Source organism: Hibiscus syriacus, unplaced genomic scaffold (assembly GCF_006381635.1).
Source record: "Hibiscus syriacus cultivar Baekdansim isolate YM2019G1 unplaced genomic scaffold, ASM638163v2 tig00110474_pilon, whole genome shotgun sequence".
Taxonomy (NCBI): domain Eukaryota; kingdom Viridiplantae; phylum Streptophyta; class Magnoliopsida; order Malvales; family Malvaceae; genus Hibiscus; species Hibiscus syriacus.
The window spans coordinates 790,447-806,789 of NW_024062753.1; the positions used below are offsets into that span (position 1 = coordinate 790,447).

Consider the following 16,343-nt stretch of genomic DNA (forward strand, 5'->3'; position numbering starts at 1 on the left):
CGGGTTTTCACCCTTTTTACATCCATCCTTTCATTGGTTTTATTCATGAAATTCGTTGATTACAATAGCTCACTGGCCGATATTTCGATCACGTACTTGCTACTGATCGGAGCAGTAGTTCTAGAGGCTTACGGTTTCGTCGTTCTTATGCGCTCCGACTGGACAAAGCTACGGCTACTTCGTTATGCAGAAGCAACAGGTGAGAATTGGCAAGAGATGGCCGATAAAGATATCCAAGTTCAACTTGGTCAAGTTTTGCCTTAGAAAACAGGACGGGGACACCATGTGGATCAAATTTCTAAACAAGCTCTCTATCGAGGAAATGTTGGCAAAAAGTATGAACGTCGAGTATGAAGACGTGGATGCCGATCTGAAAAGCTTCATCTTCCAGCAGTTGAAAGAGAGAAGTGACTGTATCATCAACCTGTTTGATGTCAATTCGTGCAAGAAACTGTTGAGTTACAGAGGAGATTGTGTGCTACACAAAATGGGATGCCTGGAGCTTCTTAAATGGAGCACAATCGAGGTAGATTTTGACCACAGCCTTCTATTTGGCACATTGCTACTCAACTTATTTACCATGATGATGCCAAGAGGCTTAAAGAATCCTATTCTCTTGGAAATATCGACAAATACACCAAAATCAGCGAAGAGTTATCAGATTACATGATGTATCTTCTTGTCATGCATCCAAATATGCTACCCAAAGGGATTGGCGAGATAAGATACCAAGACATGTGCTGAAGCCATCAGATTTTTCCAACAAAGGAGAGGGACAATCCGAGCCAAGGTAGACGAAGCTTGCTACGAATTGTACGGCGTCGAAACCGATTCGTTAGAAGAACTTAAAGGAGACAAGACGAAATCCGTCCTCTTCTACGGCAGCCGACTAGCACAGCAATTGCAAGCTTTGGAATTCGAAGCAAAATGGGACATGGTGAACAAATTGTGGGTCGAGTTATTGGCATATTCTGCGGCTCACTGTGGATGGAAAGAGCATGGTCAAGAATTGAGGAGAGGTGGCGAGTTGCTGACTCATGTTTGCGTTCTAATGGCACATCTGGGTTTAAGTGAACAATATCAAATCCAGAAAGAATACTGCCAAATCTATTAAGATGAACCGGCGGAGAGGCTTCCAGCTGCATGCCAACCTTTCTTGAAGCGTTTATCTGCTTGGGTCTTAGCCATGGAAAAGAACCGCGAATGAACGAATAAATTTTTTGTTTGTATTGTTTTGTTTAAACTATATTTGTGTTCGTTAAGCATTTTAGAGTTGTATTCGAGGTTTATTTGTTTAAATTTAAGTGTCGTTAAGTTCATCCGTATAAAGGTTTACCATATTAATATTGTAATTAATTGTGGTATATCGTGTTGTTATAGTTTATGTATGAATGATAATATGATAAAAAATTTAATTTATATTTTTATCAAATTCAAAAATATAATTGATCTTTATAAAAAGTTAATAACTTATTTAATTTTTCTATAAAAATTAAAGAAGTCTATTTCTACAAAAGATTGAATGAGTCATCAAATTTTTTATAAAGTTAATTATATCTTCGAATTTGATTAAAAAAATAATTTAATTTTTTTATTATATCATTATTTATATATGAATTATTATATTAACATTGTAAATTGTTACGTCATCATCATATTCGAGAATTAATTTGATGAAATTTAGAAAAAGAAAAGAAGGAAAGCGTTCGAAAAGAATAACTTATATAGATCTCACTCGTCACTCTCCCGGTGAATTTTAAGCAAAATTGAAGACCAAAATCTCTCTCGTCTCCATGGAAGCTGCTTCGAGGACATTGTGGAGCTCCAATTCCCTGCTACTCATTTGTTTTGTACTCGTACGTATTCTGATATGTTTCGCTCTCTCAAATCTTTTTTTTTTTTGGTTCAATTTGATTAATTTGGATTTAAATTAGCCAGTTATTCCGTTTTAATTATCTATTAAAAGTTTTAGATCTTTATGCATTGATTTCATTAAATTAGGATCCAAATTAACCGTAAGATTATAGTAAATAAAAAAGCCAAATGTTTATCAGATAATGATCTGATTACTCTGTTTATTTTCTATGCCAGTTCTTAGTAAATTATTATAATTATCAGTAACTTTTGGTATGTAAACTAACACCATTAATGGTTATTTTTTCAGGTTTTCTCCAGTATTATCATTGTTGATGCTGAAATATCAGATGAAAAAACAATGTGAGATCATTTCTAGGATTTTCTGAGTGGTTTTTATCCTAATTTTAATCGACCTTAATTATATGTTCAATGTTATTTCTCAGTGGAAGAGAAATCAAATCATATCGGCTGCCGTACAACAGAAAGGTTTCCTTTATATCTTTTTATTGATTTTGAGTCATATTGTAGTTTGATTTATAAAATTTCAAAAGTGTTTCTTAGCTTATCATTGTGTTGGAAACCGCCGCCTACAAATCAACCATTGTATCGCAGAAAGGTTTCCTTTTTTGTGTGTGTAGATTTTGAATCACATTGTAGTTTGATTTATTGAAACTCAAAAGTATCTCATAACTATAATAGTGTTTGAATATGCTGCCAACATATCGTCTACCGTACGACAGAAAGTTTTCCTTTATATTCTTCTAGATTTTGATTCATTTTGTAGTTAAATTTATCAAAACTTCAAAGTGTTTGATAGTTAATCATAATGTTCTATACCACTGCTGCAGTTTGGTTGCTGTATCACAGAAAGATCTCTTTTATCTTTCATAGATTTGAAATCACATTGTAGTTTGATTTATCGAAATCAGAAGTGTTTCGTAGCTAAACATAGTGTTTGATACCGCTGCCTTCATGTCAGCCGCTTTATGGCACAGATTTCCTTTACATTTTATAGATTTCAAATTACATTGTAGTTTGATTTATTGAAATTCAGAATTGCTCCATAACTAATCATAGCGTGCAGTACCACTGTCTGCATTCATGATTTCATAATGTTGCCCAAACTAACCATCAGTTCTAATGTTGACGAGCAGGAAATGAACGCTTCCTCTGCAGCTCAAACGTTCAATGGCGACGATAAGGTAATAAGCAGAGTTTATCCTTTTCTTTTAACACTACTGTACTCATACATATGTTGTTTTATATAGGATATTGACATAATTGCAACATACAGTGATGGTTCTGGCACTATTCGAACAAGTAGGGTGAAAATGAAGGACCTTTCTGCTTCCTGGGTTCTCGAAAACCCTATCAATGTGAAGGGCTCACAATCACAGGTATTTCCATTTGATTGCGTTACATTGGTTTTGTTATATTTGTCTAGAAATTAAGTTGACAAGTTGGAAATTTCATCTTGGTTGGTGGCCAACTTATTGGAAATTTTATCTTGGTTGGTGGCCAAACTTTGAACATGTGAATTTCATATTTGGTGGCTAACTTGTACACATTGGAAAATTCTTTGGTAGGTGGCCAAACTTTGAACATATTGTTCTTAAAACTCAACTATAAATAGGTCTAAGTATTTCCATTAGAAATCATCCCAAAAACAAGTTCTCTCTTCCTCTTGTATTCTTCATTCTCCCACTTTGGGAATTCTAAAGAATTCCATTTGTTGTAATATTGGCGATATAGTGAAGTTATCATCCGGTGTGGTGCCCGAGGAGTAGACGATATTCTTGTCGAACCTCGTAAATTTGGTGTGTTCTCTCCTTTATTGTTTTTATTCGGTTCTTTTCCATTGTGTTTCAATATTCAATAGTTTGACAGGTTTATCCGCTGTGCAACCTTTGGTGTTTTTAATCTTGACATTTTAAGTCAATTTTAAAACTACGTTCGTGTGGGAAATAACCCGTTTTCCCCAACAATTGGCATCAGAGCTTCGGTTGAGGTTATCCTGGTGGTTCCGTTGCTGAAAAAATACAGTTCGTGATATTGAATATTGTTCGTTAGAATTAAAATGCCAACATACGGATCAGTTGAGACATCAAGCTCTTCATCTGGACCGGTAACGAGGATGATGTCAAATGCAAATTTCTCGGTGGAGTTGTTCGATGGATCCGATCATTTTGGCATGTGGCAAGGCGAGGTGTTAGACGCTTTATTCCAACAAGGTCTAGACATCGCCATTGAGGAAGAAAAGCCCGAATATATGGAGGAGAAAGAATGGGGAACAATCAATCGTTTGGCGTGCAGCACGATTTAATCTTGTCTTTTCAGGGAGTAGAAGTATGGCTACAAGAACGAGACTTCTGCAAGTAAGATGTGGAAAGCTTTGGAGGAAAAATTTCTGAAGAAAAGCTCTCAGAATCGTCTTTACATGAAGAAAAGATTGTTCAGATTTGATTATCAACCATGCACCAGTATGAATGAACACATCACTGCGTTCATTGAGCTAGTGGAAGACTTATTGGGCATGGATGGAACCTTCAAAGATGAAGATTTGGCTTTGATGTTGTTGTCATCTCTTCCAGATGAATTTGAGCACCTTGAGACAACTTTACTTCATGGTAAGGATAATGTTACCCTTAAAGGTGTAAATGTTGCTTTGTATAGTTATGAACTCAGGAAGAAAACCAAGAAGAAGAGCAAGTACGAAGCAGCGGAGGCCATGGTGGCAAGAGGTCGCTCGAAAAGTCAAAAGCCAAAGTGGAGAGGGAGATCAAAGTCGAAGTCTAAACTGGGAAAAGATGAATGTTCTTTTTGTCATGAGAAAGGCCATTGGAAGAAAGATTGTCCAAAGCTGAAGAAGAAAGGAAAAGCTGCTCCAGATGTATGTGTTGCAGAGCATGATGCACATGACTCTGACATATCATTGGTTGCTTCATCAACAACATTCCATTCCGATGAGTGGATATTAGATTCGGGTTGCACCTATCATATGTCCCCTAATCGGGAGTAGTTCTCCGATTTAGTGGAACTAAATGCAGGAGTTGTTTATATGGGCAATGACAATGCCTGTAAAACTGTTGAGATAGGTTCAATTCGATTGAAGAATCAAGATGGATCAACCAGAGTTCTGACAGATGTCCGATACGTGCCCAATTTGAAGAAAAATATCATCTCGTTGGGAGCCTTGGAATCCAAAGGCTCAGTAGTCACTATGAGAGATGGAGTTTTAAAAGTCACATATGGCGCACTTGTGATGATGAAGGGCATCAGGAAACATAATTTGTATTACTACCAAGGTAGTACAATTATTGAAGCAGTTGCAGCAGCTTCCGGAGGTGATGATTTGGACGCAACCCAGTTGTGGCATATGCGGTTGGGACATGCTGGAGAGAAATCCTTGCAAATCCTGGCAAAGAAAGGAATGTTGAAAGGTGCAAAGGCTTGCAAATTGAAATTTTGCGAGCATTGTGTTCTGGAAAGCAGAAGAGAGAGTGAAGTTTGGAACCACTATACATAATACAAAAGGTATTGTAGATTATTTTCACTCAGATGTATGGGGTCCTTCAAAGACATCGTCTTTGGGAGGAAACCATTATTTTGTAACTTTTGTAGATGACTTTTCCAGAAGAGTTTGGGTGTATCCGATGAAGTCTAAAGATGAAGTGCTTCAAATTTTCCTGAAATGGAAAAATATGATCGAGAACCAGACTGGTAGAAAGATCAAACGTCTTAGGACGGACAATGGAGGGGAATATAAAAGTGACCCATTCTTTGACGTTTGCCATGAGTATGGTATTGTTCGACACTTCACTATTAGACATACACCACAACAGAATGGGGTGGCAGAGCATATGAATCAAACACTATTGGAGAAAGTTCGATGTATGTTGTCTAATGGTGGGTTAGGCAAGGCATTTTGGGCTGAGGCTGTGACATATGCTGGCCATCTCATCAATCGTCTACCATCATCAGCGATAGGAGGAAAAACACCATTGGAGGTATGGTCTGGAAAACCTGCTACTGATTATGATTCCTTACATATATTTGGATCCACTGCTTATTATCATGTGAAGGAATCCAAGCTTGATCTGAGAGAAAAGAATGCTCTCTTTATGGGAATCACCCATGGAGTGAAGGGATTCTGCCCTTGGTGTTTAGACATCAAGAAGATAATTTGTAGCAGAGATGTTACCTTTGATGAATCTGTCCTAGTAAAGAAGGTAACAAGTGAAGCTATCCAGACAAGTAGTACCCCGCAGCAGGTGGAGCATACTCCAAAACAGGTGGAGTTTCAGCAGACGATGATCCCAGAAGTTGATGCAGTTGATTCTTCAACTCCAATAGAAGAATCAGAAAATGAAGAGGTTCAAACCCAAGAACCATTGGAGACACCAGAATCACTTGCAGTTACAAGGCCAAGGAGAGATATTTGTAGACCTGCTCGATTTGTTGATATGGTAGCCTATGCTCTTCCATTTTGTTGATGATGATATCCCTATCACTTACCAAGAAGCAATACAAAGCTTTGAAAGTGATAAGTGGAAAAGTGCCATGGATGAAGAAATGCAATCTCTCCAAAAGAACAACACTTGAAAACTGGCACAATTACCGAAAGGTAAAAGAGCCATTGGAAGCAAGTGGGTATTTGTAAAGAAAGATGAATCTCATAGCAAGAAAGATGTTTGCTACAAGGCACGGTTGGTAGCTAAAGGCTACGCTCAAAAGGAGAGAATCGACTACAATGAAGTATTTTCCCTTGTTGTGAAGCATTCCTCCATTAGAATATTGTTGGCCTTGGTAGCACAGTTGAATTTGGAGCTAGCTCAACTTGATGTAAAGATGGCTTTCTTGCACGGTGATTTAGAAGAGGAGATCTATATAACTCAGCCAGAAGAATACAAAGATGGTGGTTGTGAGAAATGGGTTTGTAAGCTGAACAAATTGCTATATGGATTGAAGCAATCTCCGAGGCAGTGGTACAAGCGATTTGATAGCTTTATGAGGAGGCAAAAGTATACTAGAAGCAAATATGATCATTGTGTGTATTTGCAAAAGCTCAAAGATGGATCTTTCATTTATCTTCTTTTGTACGTTGACGATATGTTGATCACTTCGAAGAGTCAAAAGGAGATAGACAAATTAAAGGCTCAGCTGAATCAAGAGTTTGAGATGTAAGATATAAGTGAGGCCAAAAAGATTCTTGGTATGGAGATAAGAAGAGATAGATAGAGAGAGAAGCTTTGTTTAACACAGAAGCAGTATCTGAGAAAGGTATTACAATGTTTTGGCATGAATGAAAATACCAAACATGTAAGTATCTCATTGGCTTCTCATTTGAAACTTAGTTCTCAATTATCTCCTAAAACTAACAAAGAACGAGTGTATATGGCAAAAGTTACATATGCAAATGCAGTTGGGAGCTTGATGTATGCAATGGTGTGTACGCGTCCTGACATTTTACAAGCAGTTGGAGTTGTGAGCAGGTACATGCATGATCCTGGAGAAGGACATTGGCAAGCTGTGAAATGGATTCTACGGTATCTCCAACAAACCGTGGATGTTGGTTTAGTTTTTGAACAGGATGAAGCACTTGGTCAGTGTGTGGTTGGATATGTTGATTCCGATTATGCTGGTGATTTGGATAAGCGTCGATCAACTACTGGGTATTTGTTTACTCTTCCTAAAGCCCCAGTAAGTTGGAAGTCTACATTGCAATCTACGGTGGCCTTGTCTACTACAGAGGCAGAATACATGGCAGTTTCAGAGACTGTAAAGGAAACAATTTGGCTTAACGGGTTGATGGAAGACTTGGGAGTTGTTCAAAGTCACATTAGTCTCTATTGTGACAGTCAGAGCGCTATTCACTTAGCGAAAAATCAAGTCTACCATTCAAGAACTAAGCATATCGACGTGAGGTATCACTTTGTGCGGGAGATATTTGAAGAAGGAAATATTTTACTTCAGAAAATTGCGACATCAGAAAATCCTGCAGATATGATGACCAAGGTGGTAACAGTAATCAAGTTCAATCATTGTTTGAACTTGATTAATATCCTGAAAGTATGAACACCTTCGGGTGTGTGGCGCTTGTGAGCGCAATTAGAGGCACTACAAATTTGAGGAGTTAAAGAAGTTGAGTAGGCTTGGTAATTTCAAGCCAAGGTGGAGATTTGTTAGATTTTTCTAGAAATTAAGTTGACAAGTTGGAAATTTCATCTTGGTTGGTGGCCAAACTTTGAACATGTGAATTTCATATTTGGTGGCTAACTTGTACACATTGGAAAATTCTTTGGTAGGTGGCCAAACTTTGAACTTATTGTTCTTAAAACTCAACTATAAATAGGCCTAAGTATTTCCATTAGAAATCATCCCAAAAACAAGTTCTCTCTTCTTCTTGTATTCTTCATTCTCTCACTTTGGGAATTCTAAAGAATTTCATTTGTTGTAATATTGGCGATATAGTGAAGTTATCATCCGGTGTGGTGCCCGAGGAGTAGACGATATTCTCGTCGAACCTCGTAAATTTGGTGTATTCTCTCCTTTATTGTTTTTATTCGGTTCTTTTCCATTGTGTTTCAATATTCAATAGTTTGACAGGTTTATCCGCTGTGCAACCTTTGGTGGTTTTAATCTTAACATTTTAGGTCAATTTTAAAACTACGTTCGTGTGGGAAATAACCCGTTTTCCCCAACAGGTTTCTGTCAATTCATGATCTGATATTGAAACTTTAGATTCCAATGCCTATTCATGGTGTTCAAATTCATAACAGCTAGTATAACCAAATTAAGTGAGTGAACTGAGTAACATGCTTGGCATCAACAGTTGAGTAATTTTTTTAGGTAATTAAGCTGAAAGAATCATATCAAACTACCACACCATTTGAAGAAAATGTTGGACATTCTACCGATGACGATCAATTGCAAGAAGATGAAGTTGAAAATCATCGACGGCCATCATGGAGTCCTGTGAAGTTCAAGCGCCAGGTAAATCATCCAGCCCTTACTGTGAATTTACAAATTTCTTTCATGGTTTATATTTGTGATAGTATGAGTGGTATTCAGATGCTGCGGCAAAAGAGGAGGGAACTCCGTACCGCAGAACTTATTCGCCAAGATAAAGAGGCTAATAAACAGATGCAAGCAACAGCAGCAATTGAGAGCTTAAAAAACAATGACATTGTTGTCCAGGGAAAATACAGTATATGGAGAAGAGATTACGAGAATCCTAATTCTGATTCAACCTTGAAGCTTATGCGTGACCAGATTATCATGGCAAAAGTATATGCAAACATTGCCAAGTCCAAGAACAAAACTATTCTTTACAATTCTCTTTTGCAACATGTCAGAGAAAGTTTATATGTTATTGGAGATGCTGACTCTGATGCCGAGCTTCATCCTGGGTATTGCTACTTTATGTCCCCTGTTTTGGTTATCAGTTAAATTATTTTATAAGTCCCTATACTATAGGTTGATGAGCAAAATAGTCCCTCGACTATAGAAGTGAGCAAGTAGTTACCTGTATATGGTTTAATTTGCTCCTATGCTACTTTTAATCTTTGGTTATCAGGTATGTGTATTATATGGGTCTCATGAAGAAGTGTTGTATTTGCAGTTCACTTGATAGTGCGAAAGCAATGGGGCATGCATTGTCTATGGCAAAGGATGAACTCTACGATTGTTACGTAGTTGCAAGAAAACTTCGAGCCATGCTTCAGCCAACGGAAGATAATCTCAATTCATTGAAGAAAAAGAGTTCCTTCTTGATTCAGTTAGCCGCAACAACCGTCCCGAAACCACTGCATTGCCTAACACTGCAGCTAGCAGCAGACTACTACATTCATGGATATCAGAACAAGAAGGATCCAAAAAACGAAAAGCTTGAAGATCCTTCTTTGTACCATTATGCCATATTTTCCGATAACGTACTGGCAACATCGGTGGTTGTCAATTCAACAGTGCTGCATGCGAACGAGCCGGAGAAACACGTTTTCCATGTAGTGACTGATAAACTGAATTTTGCTGCGATGAGGATGTGGTTCATCATGAATACTCCTGAAAACGCAACAGTCGAGGTCAAGAACATCGATGATTTCAAGTGGTTGAATTCATCTTACTGCTCCGTTCTTCGACAACTCGAATCTGTTAGAATTAAAGACTATTACTTCAAGGCAAATCATGCTTCGTCTCTCTCTGTTGGTGCTGACCATCTCAAATATAGGAACCCGAAATACTTATCGATGCTTAATCATCTTAGATTCTATCTTCCTGAAGTCTATCCGAAGCTCGACAAAATCCTGTTTTTGGATGATGACATTGTAGTTCAAAAGGATTTGACGCCTCTTTGGGATGTTGATCTGCAAGGAATGGTAAATGGAGCAGTGGAGACCTGTAAAGAGAGCTTCCATAGATTTGATAAGTATCTCAACTTCTCCAATCCAATAATCATAGAGAATTTCAACCCAAATGCTTGTGGTTGGGCATTCGGGATGAATATTTTTGACTTAAAGGAGTGGAGAAAGCGAAACATCACGGCCATATATCATCATTGGCAAGATTTGGTATTGTTCACTATTGCTCTTCTCTTGTTTCATTTCTCTTTCATGTAGATGTGTCCCAGGTCGGACCTATTTATGGTACTGCTTCAATCCGAAATATGAGCCTTAAATTTTATCTAAATTGGTCAATATTTACAAAAGGCCAATTCAAACTCATTGGTCAATATTTTGCAGAATGAGGATAGAACTCTTTGGAAGCTTGGCACATTGCCACCGGGACTGATCACTTTCCATAACTTGACTCATCCGCTGGACCGAAAATGGCACGTATTAGGACTCGGATATGATCCGGCCCTCAACAAAACCGCGATAGAAGAGGCAGCTGTCATCCATTACAATGGAAACAATAAGCCATGGTTGGATCTGGCGATCGCCAAGTACAAGTCATACTGGTCTAAATATGTAAGTTCTGGTAATTATTACCTTCAACTCTGCAAAATGAGGGAATGACAGGTTTTTCAACCCTTTTTTCTTCCCTTTCCTCGTGCTTTCACTTCTTTTCACACTTGTGGTTCTTTTATCATGGTAAAGAAAAGGGTCATTCTTTTATGATTCTTTGTTGATTTCGATAGGAATATCAACATTTTTTCTTTCTTTTTCTATGGAATAAGATCTCCTGCCTGCTGCTGTTTACCTAATTAGCTAGGTATGTGTATGGTTTCATTGAACCCAAAATTGAAGGCGCAAAATCAACCTCATTTCAATTTTTTCCCAATTAATTATGTTCGAGTCCGTCCCTTATAAACCATATGTATTTTAATGCTTGGAAAGGTTGATTCTGATCTCAATATTGATGGATGTAAAATTTGTTAGGTAAAGCAAATCAATAGAATTAAAGGGAAGACATAATGAGGAACATTATTATGTTCCCACTTTGGTTACACAATTTTTCTTCCCACTAAAACTTTGAACAATTGCCAATTTGAATCTCTCACCACATCAATTACGATCCACACTAAACAACTTTGAAGCTTCAATAACCATGAGTATACCACCCTCCTTGATTGTACGGATACGTTTGTACTTTCGGCAGTCCGACAGGTCCTTGCATGCCGTTCCTTCTGTATTGCTCCCACATCACCTGTTCTTCCAGAAGGAGCTTCTGCTTCTTCCCCATGTCCGACATCTGTACGTACGATGGAGGCGCAACTGCGAGTGATGCTGCGAATGGATCAACCTGCATTGATCCATTATTGTTGTTATCACCACTGTTCGATGAAGGCGGAGCAGGCAATGCTAGCATCGCCGGTCTTCCGGCTGATCCAAATGCGACGCTGCTTGCACTTCCGGTCGCTGCACAACTTTGCATTGCCGCTAGTGTTTGGCCCTGTTGGTACATTCCGTCGAGCAACAACTTGTCGAACCCACCGCCGAGTTCCGCTTTTTGATTGTTTAAGCTACTTACGGATTGAACAAGGGCAGTTTCCCAATCGATCTCGTCTTTCAAATCTTCCCATCTTGGTCCCGGCAACTGAACGGCCGGTGCAGGGCCGTCAAACAATGCTAATGCCAATTCATCGGCGTGGTCTTCATACGAAACTGTATCCTCCCCTAAGTTCAACAAGTCAGCCTCTAGTTGCACAATTATAGCTTTCGAGTTATCATCTTCGTCTTTCTTCTCCGGTTCGTCTTCGAAGAGATTTTCCGGTGGTGGTAATGCTTTAACCGCGTTAATATCTTCTTCGGGTTCGGTTTCTTTGATTTCCTCGGGTTCATTCCTCGGTTCCTCTTTACTTATGTTTCCTTGCTCCAAAGCCGATTTGTCGCGGATCAACTCATGGAGGAGGTCGAGTTTCTTTGGGGTGATCTTCTCAATCTCAGGGAACTCCGACGGGCGTGCGACGCCGAAGGTCTGACACCACGAATAGAAAGCATCGAGCTCATCGAATTGCTGGCTTTGTCGGCAAAAATTGTCGTAGATTTTCATGGTATCCAACATGTCGACGTCCATGAAACGATCGATCAAAGCTCCCATTATTTCGGTCATGTCGTAATATATCTGGAAACTCTCTTTTAGGATTGGATAAAGCGCCACCGTGACCACCCTGTTGCATTTGGCTTCACCTGTTTTTTTTCAATCATGCAAAAAAAAAATATTACACCATTAATTCATGTTATATAGGTGTTCATTAGTAAGATTAGGTTTAAATTTTATATATATATATATAATATGCAAACCTGTTGGTCGACAAGCTAAGAAACGTTCAACAATCTGCTGCAATTGCTGCATTCTTTGAAATAATTGCTTGGTTTTCATCTCATGGACCGGCGTGGATCTAACGACAACCGCCTTATCGATATTTTCTTCCCCAAATTCTTCATCGTATTTATACATATTCCGCTTCGCATTCTTCCCTTGCATCTTAAATTCCAGGCTTTCGTCGAGGTACAACGCATAAGCCCTCACAAACGCAGAGAAATCCCATGAGTTGGACCGCGAGGTGTCGCGGAAGTCGGACATGTTTAGAATCCGAGTCCCGCGCCTTGTCGAGAAGAAGATCTCTTGCTCGTATGCCGGATCGCCCTCGGTGAGAAGACGGTGGATTAACACGAGTGTCTTCAACGCCACGGTCCAGTTCTTGGTCTTGTTGAGACGTCTCGAGAGGGAGTTAACGCATGCGCTAACATAGGCTCTCGAACACGAGGTCAACGAAAGTATTTCCCGGACATGTCGCTCATCGGCGGGGTACTCTTCGTGTCTTGTTGCCTTTACGATGGCTATGTCGAGTTCGGAAAGTGACGTGCTGCCACCGACTTTGGCAAGACCAATGCTAGTCTGGTCTTTAACACGGCCGATGGCTCTTTTGAGCTTGCTCGCCATGGATTTTAAGGTTCTAAATATTAAGTAAAATACCAATTAAAAAAAATTCCCAACAACAATCGATGGAGAAGATTGTTGATGGGAAAATGAAAGAAAATTCCCCACTCTTTCCCTTTGTTAACTTTCTTTAACTTCCCTCTTCAACTATGTTTTTCTTTTTCTTTGAAACCAAACAGAATTCGATCTTTGAATCAACCATGCATGCATGGCTATTGCCATTTATTACCCTATATTTCAGCATTAACAAAGAAAACTTTGTTTTTTTTTTAACGGCAGACCTTTAGCCAAATGACAGATTCTGTTTGGGTATAGCTAAAGAAACGTGAATTCTGTTTAAGAATTAAGATATAATATTTGGATTTGATTAGTTTGAGTCGTGCCAAGGGAAATTCTTTGCCATCAGGTCTGGTTTGTTTTCAAACCATTTTGACATTTTCAGATTTATAATGGAAAATGATTTCATGGTTATTTACTATAAATTAGCTAAATCAATTCATTTATGCATAGATACGATTAAATTATCGGTTTCGGTTGAATAACTCGATTTTAATAATTTATGTATTGTCTTCTTATTATAATAAGTTTTATATAATTTATGAATCTCGTTAAATTGAATGTAATCAGAGATTTTTCATTGTATTCTTCAATTTTTGTGAAAATTAATATAATTTTGTTTAAAGATGACTATCAACCATTTGATATTGAATATTCGTTTCCTTAGTATTCCTGATATTCAAACTCAAGATTTCAATGAATAACAACAATTCTTTTACCGAGATCACTAGAGTTTGTGCGCGAGAATTAATATAATTAAGTATATTTTTTATTTTAAAGTTAATATTTTTTAAACTTTAAATTTATATAATTGTGTAATTGTACAATATGTACTACTAAACATAACATAAAAAGTTAAGATGAAATTACACTTTATCAGTAAAATATGTTAAAAAAAATTAAAATTTATTATAATTATACAAAGAATACTAATATATTTGTAAAATATATTATTGTATTCAATTTTATAGAATGTCCTCGAAAGGACAATATCTTTTTCTTGTATGATTTTTCTATCTAATTATATTATTATTTTTTCTTAAAAAAATATTATAGTATTCAAATTCACTATAATTTTATTTAAATTGATTATCAAATTTATAGTAAACATAATATTGAATAATATTTAATATTTTTGTAGTTCAAAACAACTTATTACGCATAAATAATTTTAAATATTTATTTTGATTAAACATAAATATTCAATTTGAAGACTAAATAGAGAAAATAGATGGAAATGAAAGTTGTCTTCATTAAACTTAGGGTAAACTACGCCAATGGTTACTGACGTTTGGGTAAGTTTTCGTTTCCACCACTAATGTTTCAAAAGTTACAAATAGGTCACTAACGTTATCGTTTGTGACAAAATGGTCACCGGCCGTTAAGAGGCGTGACGAAAAATACAGTTAGACCGTTATCTACTGAGTTGGCTCGTTGACCGCCATTTTGACTGGCTCTTCTTCTTCTTCAAACCATTCCCCATCTTCTTTTTCTTCACTTTTCTTCTTCTTTCTTTCTCTTCACTTTTCTTCTTCTTTCTTTCTCTTCACTTTTCTTCACTTTTCCTCTTATCACACACCTGACACAACCCTCACCTCCAAATGAATTTCAGTTTTCATTTATATCTTTTTATAGGGTTGAACCCCTTTATAATTATTTTCTGGAACCTGTGTCCCTAAATGAATTTCAGTCCTATGAAATTGCTGTGGGTTATTTTAGATGATAATCCAAATGAAGTTTCAACAAGTATGCATACAGTATGTTGGGATAAAATCAATACCATTATTTTCTCCTTGAATTGTATTCACGTGACTTCAAAACTTAGTAGATAAGAAATATGATGAAAAACTAGTATGTGCAGAATTGGAAAACAGAATTTTGCTAATGGCTATAAATGGGGGATTTGAATTAGATTTATTACTTTGCACCTTCTATCATCATCTGTTCATGTTCATTAATTGGTCTGTCTCTCGCTTTCTCGTTCTGTGACCAATATTCCTTTTACAGACCAAATTTGCTGAATGGTGTGAGTGAGCAAGTTTTTGTGAGTTTGCATGCCCTCGTATTACTGTATTTTTCTTCTTTTTACATTTCAAATTCAAGCTATTCTGGTGTTTTGTACCCTCAAAATTGGAATGAATGGGATAAGATGTTTCAATGCCAAAGTTGATATTCTTCATTGTGCACATTAAGTAGCTTTGCTATTGAGTGTATCTGCAATGTTTTCTGCGGCTTTTGCTAAAATTGCTGTCTGTTTTTTGGCACAGTTCACAATTTTTATACTAATTGGGTAATTATAAGTAATTATGTTTTTTCATGTCCTCCTAATTGCCATCTCAAACTGTATGGACCTGAAGCTTGAAATTATCCAGAGTGAAAATCGTTTTAGGCTTTGACTAGGCAACTTAATTTTCTGGAGTAGTGCTTTTCATTTGATGTTTCGATATGCATCAGGCTGGATTGGATTCTTTTGGGCTATATGGTTGGGTGCTAAGAAAAGCATGGACCTGGCAAAGCACTCGTTCAGCATGACTGGATATGCTATTTCAGCTTGGGAGCCGAACAAAGTTTCAGACTGAAACACTTCGGTGAACGTAAGACCCCAACTCCACGAACTGATTCAGCATGTATATGTTGTCGGATGCCGTTGATTAATCATAGATGTGAAGCATGTGAATGCGTTTTGAGTTTTGACAATTTAGAAATAATATAGTCGGCTCGATACCGGCTTGCAATGGATAGGATGTTTGATTTTCCGGTTAACTTTTCAAGTTTAGTTAGCTTGTCTTGGGGTAAGACCAACTTTGGTGTCAAAAGTATCTGTCTGTGTTTGGGGTTCATTCCTTTACGGATGAATGGTGTTGTACTGCTGTTCCTCTAGAATTTAAATGGACGTATGATTAGGTTTTAGCCATGAATTGGATAGAATTTTATGTGATCACTGCTTCTTTATTATCATTATTAGATCTTTCCACTTTATATGAATTCATTGAATTCGTCATGAAAAACTGAGTTAGTGTTTAAGTTAACTTGTTACACCAATTTTA

The 16,343-nt window shown here is 37.4% G+C and overlaps 2 protein-coding genes across 2 annotated transcripts; one reads left to right on the forward strand and one right to left on the reverse strand.

Annotated features, from left to right (window-relative positions):
* The first annotated feature begins 322 nt into the window (after positions 1-322).
* LOC120128120 (probable galacturonosyltransferase 3) lies at positions 323-10,976 on the forward strand. The gene is made up of 9 exons (XM_039145889.1): positions 323-653; positions 747-1,039; positions 2,165-2,217; positions 2,993-3,059; positions 3,126-3,254; positions 8,707-8,850; positions 8,929-9,266; positions 9,479-10,424; positions 10,596-10,976. The coding sequence occupies exons 1-9, from the start codon at positions 323-325 to the stop codon at positions 10,869-10,871; spliced, it is 2,577 nt and encodes an 858-aa protein (XP_039001820.1). The 3' UTR covers positions 10,872-10,976.
* A 383-nt stretch (positions 10,977-11,359) lies between these two features.
* LOC120128016 (putative clathrin assembly protein At1g03050) lies at positions 11,360-13,242 on the reverse strand. The gene is made up of 2 exons (XM_039145797.1): positions 12,600-13,242; positions 11,360-12,485 (listed from the first exon to the last, which is right to left on the reverse strand). The coding sequence occupies exons 1-2, from the start codon at positions 13,240-13,242 to the stop codon at positions 11,395-11,397; spliced, it is 1,734 nt and encodes a 577-aa protein (XP_039001728.1). The 3' UTR covers positions 11,360-11,394.
* Positions 13,243-16,343: the final 3,101 nt, after the last annotated feature.

Excerpts from the sequence above, each read along its gene's own strand:
- LOC120128120 (XM_039145889.1), top strand. The coding sequence starts at position 323 with ATGTTGGCAAAAAGTATGAACGTCGAGTATGAAGACGTGGATGCCGAT. Across the intron at positions 3,060-3,125 it reads CGTTCAATGGCGACGATAAG|GATATTGACATAATTGCAAC; the intron begins GTAATAAGCAGA and ends TGTTTTATATAG. Across the intron at positions 9,267-9,478 it reads GATGCCGAGCTTCATCCTGG|TTCACTTGATAGTGCGAAAG; the intron begins GTATTGCTACTT and ends TTGTATTTGCAG.
- LOC120128016 (XM_039145797.1), bottom strand. The coding sequence starts at position 13,242 with ATGGCGAGCAAGCTCAAAAGAGCCATCGGCCGTGTTAAAGACCAGACT. Across the intron at positions 12,486-12,599 it reads CTTAGCTTGTCGACCAACAG|GTGAAGCCAAATGCAACAGG; the intron begins GTTTGCATATTA and ends GAAAAAAAACAG.